This window comes from Rattus rattus, chromosome 5 (genome assembly GCF_011064425.1).
Source record: "Rattus rattus isolate New Zealand chromosome 5, Rrattus_CSIRO_v1, whole genome shotgun sequence".
In the NCBI taxonomy this organism is placed as follows: Eukaryota; Metazoa; Chordata; class Mammalia; order Rodentia; family Muridae; genus Rattus; species Rattus rattus.
Window position 1 is genome coordinate 39,427,779 of NC_046158.1, and position 12,266 is coordinate 39,440,044.

Genomic DNA, 12,266 nt, shown 5'->3' on the forward strand with positions numbered 1-12,266 from the left:
TGAAGACATCTTTTAGGACTGAGTGCTCTAAAGCCTCTCTGTACATTGTAGAGTTGTGGTCTCTGTTAGTTCCCATCTGCTGCAAGAGCTTGAAGCTTCTGCTGTTAGCTGACAGATGAATGTGTGGCCAGAGCAGAGCATGGTTAGTCGTTTCATTGTACATTCCTTTACAGAACAGTAGCCTTGGTTTGTAGTTCCTTCTTAAAAAATTGCTTAAGTTTCTGTCGTGATTGATCTATTTATCTTGGAGGTTGTGTTCAATGAAAATAAATTCTGATAGGTGGGATTTCAATTTGTTGTCTCTGAAGGACAAGTGAAATGGATAGGGTAAAGAAGGAGCCTCTGGGTCTGGGAAAGACTGTGTGTGCCTTACCCTGGCAGAAGATCCCGAAGGTCCTTGGTCAGCCAGCATAGCTCAGTCAGAAAGCTCCTAGTTCTGTGACTCGGCCTTGTCTCAACAGCTGAAGTGGAGAGTAATTTAGGAAGACTCCTCAAGATGCCCAGAAGCCTTAACCTAAAAAGACAAACAACTGCAGTGAGCATACATATGGACTAGTGCATGCAGTCGCTTGCACGTGCACCCACCCACCTTCTCATTGCTAGTTTGGAGACTCGCCTGGACACAGCCAGTGAGAATTGAATTAACAAAAGGGGAAGCCAGATTAATGTGAATGAAGAAGCATATGTACTATTGACTTGTTTTATATTTTTCTTCTGGAAAAGCACATTGTCCTCTAAACATCAAAATCAGATAATAGCTATGAGTAGTTAGTTTGTGACAGGCTGTGATAAGCTCAGACTTCATTGCTGTGGTAAGCCTCTGTCATGGCTGTGGGGAGTTTTCAATCTGTGAAGCACCTGGAGTGCTTTAAAGAGTTTGTCAGTTATTCTTTAAACTTTATTCCTAAACCCGCACCCGAGAAAAATGTTTTAAGTTACTCTTCATTTACAGTAAGATCTCTTCTAGTTTTGTTTAAAATGTATTACATTTTATTTATTTTGTTGGGAGGGGATTTGCAAAAGTCAGTTTTATTCTTCTACCTGTGGGTCCAAGGAATTGAACTGGGGTCTCAGGCTTGGTAACAAGGCTTTTACCAAGTAATCCTTCAGGAAAGCTGAGCATGGTGGCCACACAGCCTTAATCTCAGGACCCTGAGACAGAGGCCGGTGGGTCTCTAAGTTCAAGGCCAGCCTAATGTACATACTGAGTTTAAACCAGGTAGAGGTCCACCATGAGACTGTGAAAGGGAGAAAGGAAGGAAGGAAGGAAGGAAGGAAGGAAGGAAGGAAGGAAGAAGGATGGATGCATGGATGTGGTTGTGCCATGCATAAGATTATATCAATAGTTTGTTTAGATGAAACATTAATTTATTATTTTAATAATTGTTTTTAGGCATTAATTCACGGATTAAACAGACATTACTACTCCATCACTATTAATTATCGGAAAAATGAACTGGAACAGAAGGTAAGTCTATGAAAATCTTTTTCCTTTTCTTTTACGTCTGTGATGTGTTTTATGTCCGTATGTATATTTGTTGCCTCGGGGGTCAGAGAGGCTCTTGGATCCCCGAAACTGGAGTCACACTGTGGTGGTAGTGGTACACAGCATAGAGCAGTCTTGTGCTGTGAGATTTGTTTTGTTTTGTTTTTCTTTTTTTCACATGTCATAAAGTATTCAATTATCAAAAGAAAAATTAACTTTCTTCCAGTGGTAGTACTTAATTGAAGGTAAGTTCTAGAGTATGACTTTTGAAAAAAGTTATCTTAAAATTATAAACGTGTGGCTGGAGAGATAGCTTATTTATTGGTGCTGCTCTTAGAGGACCCAAGTTTGGTTCCCAGCAGCCATATCAGACTGCTCACAACTGTTCATAACTATAGCTCAAGGGGAACTGATGCCCTCCTCTGGCCTCTCCAGACACGTGCACGTACAAGAATGTCTTAAAAATTACATCATATGAAAAATTACCAGGGGACATTTAGGGAAACACAGAACAACAACAAGAACAAAATACAAACTCAGTCACATGTGATAACTCAGCAGGTACAGATACTTCCTTCTAGGCATGATAGCAAGAGTTGAGTGTCTCCGACCCATGTGGTAGGAGGCTAGGACTAACTCCTTAAAGTTTTTCTCTGACTTTCCCATGCATGCTGTGGCACGTGTGCCCATCCAAAAACACTAAATAAATGTAGTAAGAGAAAATCGCAAATTTGTAAGGCAGGTGAGGTGTCATAGCCTTTTGAGATGCTGAATCAAATCAGGAAGTTTGTGAGTCAAACTGGGCAACATTGTATGACTCCCCCGAATCCCCCCTCCCAAAAGTACACATGCATCTGCATATAAACCCCTTCTTTAAATGTTTGAGTGTGTAGTTGTGTAGTTATTAAATTGTTGACTGATAACTCAGTCCCAGTGTATTGGTGTATTTGAAAATGGGACATGTCTGTGAGTCTTTTCCTAGTTTTATTTTGTCAGTCCTGTCAGTAAGTAATAAGTATTACGTTTTTATAGCAAACCTATGTGTAATATGAGAATTCAATGCATCCTTCAGTTCATTGTATTTTGTTTTTTTTAACTGCTGTGGTTAGATACTTTAGAATCTAGCTAGACCCCGGTAATCTTAAATGTAACTGAATAAAGTAAAGGAAAAAGTGTCCGTAGAGACTATAAAAGTAGTGTCTTATCATGCAAGGGAGAAAGATTCTTGTTAAAGCAATGTGAGACAGTTGTCTTTAGTCTTTAGTCAGTTTATTAGGAAAGGCATCTGGCTCTAACTGACGTGGGTACTAGAGAGAGACAAAGGCATGGATTTGGAGCACCAGTGTATATTAGTATAAATTTAGGATATTTCCAGCTGGTACTTATTTGAATGAATAAAATTATATTTAAATTCATTAATTTTTGTGAAGTTTTTTTAACAAGACAGAGAAAATGTCTTTATAGCAACAAAACAATGTTTTTCCTATATTTTTAGATGCTGTTAAATTTGCATAAGAAGAGTTGGATGGAAGGATTGACACTTCAGGACTACAGTGAACATTGTAAACACAATGAATCGGTGGTAAAAGAGATGTTGGAATTAGCCAAGAATTATAATAAGGTAAAAGTCATTTATTCCTTCACAGTTGTCGAAATGTTTATAATTAGGTACTGAATGGTTATACAAAATAAGTAATTAAAAATAGAGAAGCCTCTTTTGTAGATTTGATAATAAACACTTAATATATAGGTAGTCTGGACCCTTCCTAAAACCTACCACCATTATGTAAATGTAGCCATAGAAAATATGTACAGAAAGACAATTAGGTTCTTAAATATACAGCCGGGGAGCTAGGAAGATGCTTAGTATTTAGAGCACTTGTGTCTCTTAGAGAGAACCTGAGTGGTGCCCAGTACCCATGGAAGGCCGCTGACAACTGCCTAAACTTGAGCTCCCATGGCATACAGACATAAATACACATACCGATACATGACAAATAAAACAATTCTTTTAAGCTGGGCATGGTGGCACGTTTAATAAACTTTTACATTTTCTATTTAATCAATACTTACTGAAAATCTTCTGTGTGCCAAGCACTGGTACATGTTATAAAGAAAGACATAAAGGTCCTTGTTGCCCAGAGAACTTCCTTTCTGTAAAGGAACGTGAACAGGTACAGCATAGTACACTGTGGTTAGTGCCATGGGCACACAAGCAGTGAGTGACTGGAAGCCTTCGTGTGGGGCCAGTAAAAAAAGCATTGTGTGCAATCTCCTGAAAACATTTAATGCTAAAATAGATGTGGCTATGGGCTGGAGAGGTGGCTCAGTGTGTAAAGGTCTGAGTCGCATCCGTAACCCATGTCAAGAAGCTGGGTGTGCTGCTGCCGGTGCTGAAGAGGTAAAGATGGCCGAGATTCATAATTGCCAAGACACAGAATCAGCTAGTGTCCAGCCACAGATGAATGTGTAAGATTTCTCTCTGTGTGTCCTTGTGTGTGTTCACAGTGTAATACTGTTTTTTATTTAAGGAAAAAAAAAAAAAAAGAAAGAAATCCTACCACTGTAACACTATGATCCTGGAAGAAATGGTTAGATGGAATAAACTAGACACTTAAAAACAAATCTTCACATGTAAAGTCCAAAATCCCAAACTCGGGAGTAAAAAATGTAAAACCATGGCTTTCAGAATCATGAAGCTGGTGTTGGGAGGGCTGGGGAAAAAGAAAAGGCCTGGGATGTGTTTAGGAAGCGGTGTGCGTGGCTAGGGTGTATATGAGGAGTTAGGAAGCGGTGTGCGTGGCTAGGGCGTACATGAGGAGGCGTGGTAGAGAGTCACAGAGTTATTCTTGATCAGAGGCGTGGCACACCTGGGTCCTGACCTTAGACACAGTGAGGAGATCTGAATGGGAGTTAACTAGATGGCCGTGTGTGTAGTGACAGTGTAATGAAGGCACTGATAGTAAATGAGGCATGTCACTGATTGCATTATATAAAAAGAGGAAAATCGAAATTGAACTCAGCATTTCCTGCTTACTCAACTACATGTGTGCTGATAACAACCTTTTCAGTGTAGGTAGGGAAGGAAGGAATGAAGAATGTGTTTTGTTTACTGTTTTTGTTTCTTAGTTGATGATCAGAATAGCAGGTCTCCTTGTGGTGTTTGGTCCATGCACCCACTCTTCTGTCTCTCACCCCTGCTTGTGCCCTGCCACTCCCTGTGTCCCCTCTTTCCACTTGCATGTCACATGTGCTCTTTTCCCCTCCCTGCCACCTTACTGTTTACCCTCCCAAGCTCCCTTTTTAGTTCCATGATCTATATACCCAAAGATATTCACATATAAAAATTCAAAGCTACATCTTTTAAGCACAACTTGAAATATTGAGAATTAACAGTAAAGGCTAAAACTCAACATTTAAGAGGCATAGTTAAGACCGATTATTGAAATTACAATATTTCTGTTTTTAAATTAAGCACTATGTCATATAAAATAGTATACAAAAGAAAGTGTGTAAGATTTATCAGATGTTAACAGCAAGCAGTCTTTAAAACTAAATTTCCAGCAGATTTATGTCAGGTTTTGACAGGCATGGAATACATTATTTTAGACCTGGACTCCCTCTCCCCCAGTACTGGGTTGAGAATACATTATTTAGACCTGGACTCCCTCTCCCCCAGTACTGGGTTGAGAATCTTTTCTTTTCTTTCTGGTGTTGCTTTAATGCTGGAGAGATACAAAGTCAAATGCTGCTATAGGCCTGAACAGAGAGAAAAAGAAGGAGTTTATCACTTAAAATAGTTAACCTTTTATTGTCAAAGAAAAGTATAACAACTTGTTATTCAGTAGAGCGTAGGAATGGTTTTTATTTCTCTGTAACATTACAGTTAAGTAAATTTATATTTCCTTCTGCCAGGAAATAACCTATTTATGGTTACTGCTGCCCATCCATAGAATTTTTTTCCTATATTACAGTTTAAAAAATCTCTGTAGTACTAAAAATCTTATAAGGTTTGGTTAAAAATGAAAACAGTGTGTAAGCTGTGATATGAAGAGTCCAGATTTGGGAATGTAATTCCCTCTATGATTGAAAGAAATACGTTGAAGTTTTTATAGTAACACTTAAAATATACAAGGAAGGCCCGTGCTACCACAGTTCTTCACTGCATTCTTTTTAATTGGTTGGCTTTTTAAGCTAAGGTAATTATTGTTAGATGCCAGTCAGGTCCTAAAGTAAAAGGAGATTGAGGATAATTAAATTCTTATGTTCCAAGTTTTCAATCTCGAGTCTGAATTTCACACAGGAGTTCTGCTTGATTATTACTCATTGGGTTTTCTAATTACTGCGCTGACACCTGCAGCACTGCTCCAGACCGCAGCTATACAGGCCAGAATGCTGCTGCTGGATGTGAAAACTGCGCGTCTTTCATCCATACTTGTAAATGAGTGCATAGGTGAAAGTGTACTGCAAAAGATCATTTTAAGAATAACACAGAAACAAAATTTTGCCTTTTAACACATATAGCACTATAGATTCTGAGACCTTACAGCTACCTTGTCAGTTGATATATTGATGAACTTCATAACCTGAAAGATAAGACATTTTTATGTTTCATATAAACTGTAAATATATTTCGTTTTGTTTATTAAATAGAAATTTTTGTGGTTGTGTATTTAGATAAAAACAAAAGAGAATATAAGTATTGAGGAAAATTGTCCAAATCATCATTATTAGAATATAATGTGATAGATTATTTGCAGTCACCCAGAAATCCAAGAGAATAAAAGGTAATTTCAGGGACTGTTTTGTCAAGAATGATGTAGGTGGTAAAAATGCTTTTAAAAACAAAGGACAAGAATTATGGGGAAAAGGTATTAAATATGAGAAACTTTAAACCTTATTAAAGAAAAAAACGTATTAAGTAGACATAACTTTCAATATTAAAGTTTATGAAAGATACTACCAGTGGGAGAGTAATCTGTAATATTTTACAGGTTGTATTTTATTTTGTGTGTGTGTATGTATGTATGTATGTATGTTATGTGCACCATGTATGTTACATGAGTATATGTTTACCATGTGCTCCCCTGTTGCCCAGGGAGATCAGAAGAGGATGGTAGCTCCTCTGGAACTGGAGTTACGGAAAGTTGTGAGCTGCCATATAGTTGCTGGGGGCTTCTAACAGCTGAGCCAGCTTTCCAGTCCCTTGAAAGTGATCTTTATTTTAAATATATGTTGTGTGTCCCATTGTTTTAATAACATTGTCATCTTCAGAGTAGGAGATAGGAAACTGTGCTCTAAGGCCAGTTAGAACTCCAGGGTCAGACTGATAATCCTCTGCTCTGCGTTCATTGCATTGACATGCGTCTTTTAAGTCAGCTTAAGATGCACTGCAGGGGTGCTAAACGTTAGCCATTATCTATACATATATTATACATATATATTATTTATGTATATTTAAGTAGCTGGGAGGAACGGAAAATGAAAGGAATCATTCCTTTTTAGGAACCTGTGTCTATAGTCCAGCCAATGTGGTCATCTCCCGTTGGCAAGCCATAGCCACATGAACAAGCCTCTGACAGCCAAAAAGTCCAGAAAGTTCGTATAATGAGATCTTGAGGCTGTGAGCATCAGTACCTTTAGGAAAATCACAGTTATATTATAAAATAAGAGGAAGGTGGATATTGGTAATTTGAAGATACTACTACAAGCCCCCTTCTCCCTTTTTTGGTGGTGGTGGTAGGGAGGCAGTTTCTCTCTTTATAGAGCCTGGCTGTCCTGGAATCACTATGTACACTAGGCTCGTCTTGAACTCTTAGAGATCCTTTGCCTCTGCCTTCCAAGTGCTGGGATTAAAGGCATGTGTTTACTGAACTTACCAAAAAACTTAATTGTCTAAGAGTTGAGTTACAAATTGCTGTTACTGTCTATACATGAAAGTTAAGTGCTTGCATACTCACGTGATCTTTGTTTTCTATTCCTTATTTAGTGTTATTACATTTTAAATTGGATTTCCTGTTAAGATCTTTGCAAAAGATCTCTGTTGTTCTGGTTGTCTTGTATATTATAGATTTGTCTTTATTATTATACATGATGCATCATTTAAAGTAATGAGTTTCCTTAGTAACAAATGTTACTGTGAATCTGGGTGTGATGGGACATGCCTTTAGTCCCAGGACTTAGGAGGCAGAGGCAGGCAGAGCTCTTCAGTTAAAAGACAGCCAGGGCTACCCAGACAAACCTGACCAAAAACAAAAAGGCAAAAACAAAATAACTCAACAAACAAACAAAACCAGATGTTGCCATGAAGCCTGGATAGGACTTTGCTAGAGTCATATTTTCATTGCTTATCTCTCTGTGACTAGAAACAAGGTGGTCTTGGAAACATTCCCTTATCTCTAAAGAGAGGTTGTCTTGAGGGCTATGAATGACTTGTCAAATCCCTGGCATGGGCGCATCTGAAATGATGGGCATGAGTGCTTTTGCTGTTTTTAATATCATTCTGTTTTAAAAATTAAATTACATTTGTTTATAGGTGGATTATGGGTGAGCGTGTGCTATGACGAAGTTGTGGAGGTCAGAGGGCAGCCCGTAGGAGTTGGGGCCTCCTTATCTGCTGAGCATCTTCCTGGCTCTTTAATGCCATTCTTTTTTTTTTTTTTTTTTTTTTTTTTAAGATTTATTTTATTTATGTTTTGATTTTGGGGATTTGTTTATATACTGTGTGCATGCTGATGGAATATAGATGAGGGAGTTAGATCCTTTGGAAATGAAGTTAACGAAGGGTTAAAAACAGTTTTGTGGATGCTGAGAATTGAACCTGGATCCTCTGTAAGAGCCCTAAATGCTCTTAACCACTGAGCCTTCTCTCCAGCCTCGTTAATATGTTTCCTAACTGCTCTATTTTTTGACATCTTGCTAATCAACAGTCCATTCAGTTATCTAAATTAACCCTTACTTTACATCTTTATATTTCCACTGTCACTGCCTTAGCTCCCAATATCCTTCATGTTCTTCGAGTCCCTCCCACTTAAGTGGTGTTCTCACAGAGCCACCTGGTCTTTCCATATCAACATGGTTGTGTAACCAGACTGAAACATAAATAGAATGACGAGTACTACGTGTTGTCTTAACTAAAAGGCCAAGAGCAGTCTATACTATGTGCATAGAATCAGTATAGTGATCAGTTTATAGAATAAATAGATATCTGTAAAGTATACCTGCTGAGACCAATTTATAAAACAAAGAATTCTTTTAACAATTCAAAGTGGGCAATGCCTTGAATAGTCATTTCTCCACATGGCAGTAAGCTATAGACGCATCCACGTCAGTCATTAGAGAAATGCGCATCAGAACCACAGTGAGAAACCAAGGAGGGGGACTGCTTTGTAATTTTAGCTCCTAGGAGGCAGGGACAAAACAACTATTACAAGATCTGGCCTACATTAAATGAATTCCAGGATATCCAGGAAATGGGCAGACCAAAAACAGCCATAGTGACACATCACTTCTCTCAGTCAAGATAATCAAAAGTAGAAATATTGCTGAGGCTATAAAGGAACTGGAACCTGATTACTAACTAATACTGCAAAACAGGGCAACTGTAGCTGGTCTCTGAATCTCATGTCTTTCTTCTTTGTTTCTTCTCCAAGCATGACTACTAATGCAGCATAACCAACCCCTAAAGGACCAACAACCACCCACTTCTGTCTCTTGGTGCCCTAGAATTATATGCCCCACAATCCAAAGGTCACATGATCATAGAAAGTATCTGTGGCTGGTGTAACCATGCCTCTGGTAGAGCACGAGGCAAATCATAGTCAGCTGCAGTCAGTCCCATACCCACACCTGGGATTAAAGTAAAATCATATTCTTAAAGTATTTCTGTGTTTTTGTTTTTGGGAGTTTTTTGTTTGTTTGTTTTTTAAAGAAACCAAATTTTCAGAATTCTCACTCCAGGCAACTGTTGTAGAAAACAGTTCAGCAGTCCTCATAAAGTTAAAAATATATGTAACTTTATAGCCTAATAATAATTCTACTCCTAAAATATGCACAATAGAAGCAAAGCATGTATTCAAACAGAAATTGTACACAAATGACCATAAGCCACTATTCACAGTAGTAAAAGGTGGAGATTACTAAAAGTGACATAAATAATGAACTGTTACTTGGCTGCATCAAAAATAAAGTATGATTGATGCATGCTACAGTGTAGATGAACCTCTGAGGCTTGGTAAATGAAAGAGTTGGGTATCAAAGGTTGTGTTGTATGATGCCTGTATGAGGTGTTCTGTGCCACAAGCAGTCACATTAGTGGTTACCAGGGACTCCAGGTGAGAGCAGCATGCGGGAAGTAACAGCCTCAGCAGGTTCATCTTTGGGATAGTGTGATGATTTAGGATATGGGTGATAGTTATACAGTATAACAAATATACAAAATGGTTTTTTACTTTTAAGTAGTTAATTTTGTGTTGAGTAAAATTTACTTTAGTTTTTAACATATAAATTGGTTCATGTCACGGCTTTGCTTTTTTTTGGAATGTGTATGCATTTTGCTGACATGTGCCTTGTGCATCCCTAGAGTCCATGGAGCCAAAAGAGGGCATCAAATTTCCCTGGAAATAAAGTTAGAGATGGCTGTGAGTTATCATGTGGTGCTGGGAACCAAACCCAGGTCCTCTGGAGGAGCAGCCTGCACCTTAACTGCTGAGGCATCGCTCCAGATTCCACTCCTTTGCTTTTTGAAAGCATTTGAAAATTGAAATCTGTGCCCTTCATTGAAGGTCAAACCTGAACTGGCTCCTGCTTGCCTCTGGAATTTGTCTCAATATTAGATGGTTGACTGACTTAAATTATCCTTTGGTTTTTCCTGACCATCTGAAAAAGCCATACCTTTTCAGCAAACCTTCTTTTCCTTTTGAGATAAGACCTAGTTAAGATAGGACTCACATAGTGAGTTGTAGGGCAGCCAAGGTATATAGTGAGAATATATCCTATCCATCCATACACACACACACACACACACACAGACACACACACACACACACACACACACACACTGCTATTTAGTAGTGATAGTAGTCAAAAGTTTTATTGTCTTTTTTTCCTCCATCTTTATTAACTTGGGTATTTTTTTATTTACATTACAATTGTTATTCCCTTTCCCGGTTTCCAGGCCAACATCCCCCTAACCCCTTCCCCCCCCTTCTATATGGGTGTTCCCTTCCCCATCCTCCCCCCATTACCGCCCTCCTCCCAACAATCACATTCACTGGGGGTTCAGTCTTGGCAGGACCCAGGGCTTCCCCTTCCACTGGTGCTCTTACTAGGCCATTCATTGCTACCTATGAGGTTGGAGCCCAGGGTCAGTCCATGTATAGTCTTTGGGTAGTGGCTTAGTCCCTGGAAGCTCTGGTTGCTTGGCATTGTTGTTCTTATGGGGTCTCAAGCCCCTTCAAGCTCTTTCACTCCTTTCCCTGATTCCTTCACCGGGGGTCCTGTTCTCAGTTCAGTGGTTTGCTGCTAGCCGCCTCTGTATTTGCTGTATTCTGGCTGTGTCTCTCAGGAGAGATCTACATCCGGTTCTTGTCGGCCTGCACTTCTTCGCTTCATCCATCTTATCTAATTGGGTGGCTGTATATGTATGGGCCACATGTGGGGCAGGCTCTGAATGGGCGTTCCTTCAGTCTCTGTTCTAAACTTTGCCTCCCTAACCCCTCCCAAGGGTATTCTTGTTCCCCTTATAAAGAAGGAGTGAAGCGTCCGCATTTTGGTCATCCTTCTTGAGTTTCATGTGGTCTGTGCATCTTGGGTAATTCGAGCATAGTCAAGTCTCTTCCTTAGAAAGTTTTACAAATTGCTTCATGTTTGTTCACTTTTGCTTTTCAAAATATGCTTTTAAAAAAATTATTTAGATTTTCTGCTTCTGTAACTCACAGTGTTGTTTAGCTTATATTTACTATGAAAAATAAATTTAAAAATCCCAAAACCAAGTAAATACTTAGCAGCTATACAAAGGTTGCTTCCTGGTGGAAACAGTGTATGTTCTTCTAGTAGCTCTTTTGTCCTTTGTTACATTAAAATCAATGCTCTATGGGTGATATTTGAAAGCATATACTTAAGTAGAATTTTAAGCATGTTGTAGAAAGAAGGAGAATGTCAGTAAAGAACAAACAGCAGCCAAAGGGCTATTCAGAGGAAATATATGGAATAAGACATCTTAAGGGATGGGAGAGAAAACAGGCGCTAGAGTAATTAATTGTACAGGTGTTCAGAGAACTGGAGCTGCTCTGTGGATATCTGAATGCTTGTGACATGCCAAGAATTCAGACTATATTAAAAAGATAAATAATGATGAAATTTGAGATATTGTTCATTTGAAAATTTTGATCATTAGTAGAAAAAAAAGAGAATGATGTTAAAGTGTTAATAAAAATCTCTTTAAGATAGAGGGTACATATGAGGGGATTATGATCACTTAACAGATCAAATTCCAAGGATTTCTTAGAACTGTGCAGCCGTGCATGATGGGATAGCCATCTGGGGGTCTTTGTTGATAAACTGTTAGAAACGTTTCTAGTGTGAATAGCCACAAACATTTTCAGTGCTTTTTTGTTGGTTGAGTAAACCGAAGAGCACGGATGCAAAAGCAAATTTTGAAGCCAAATCACAGAAGTTGCCATAAACACAGAAGTTCCCTAGTGAGGACACTGCCTGTGCTGAATTTCATTTGTTACTGCGCTACCATTTCTTCATGTTTCCTGGGGACTAGCCAGATGAG

General features: G+C 38.7%; 1 protein-coding gene across 1 annotated transcript in view; it reads left to right on the forward strand.

Moving 5' to 3' along the window:
- Psmd14 (proteasome 26S subunit, non-ATPase 14) overlaps positions 1-12,266 on the forward strand; it is a 94,443-nt gene that overhangs the window by 76,954 nt on the left and 5,223 nt on the right. Inside the window, exons 9-10 of the mRNA XM_032903380.1 lie at positions 1,394-1,468; positions 2,982-3,107. Coding sequence (XP_032759271.1) covers positions 1,394-1,468; positions 2,982-3,107 — 201 coding nt within the window. The remainder of the gene's footprint in view (positions 1-1,393; positions 1,469-2,981; positions 3,108-12,266) is intronic.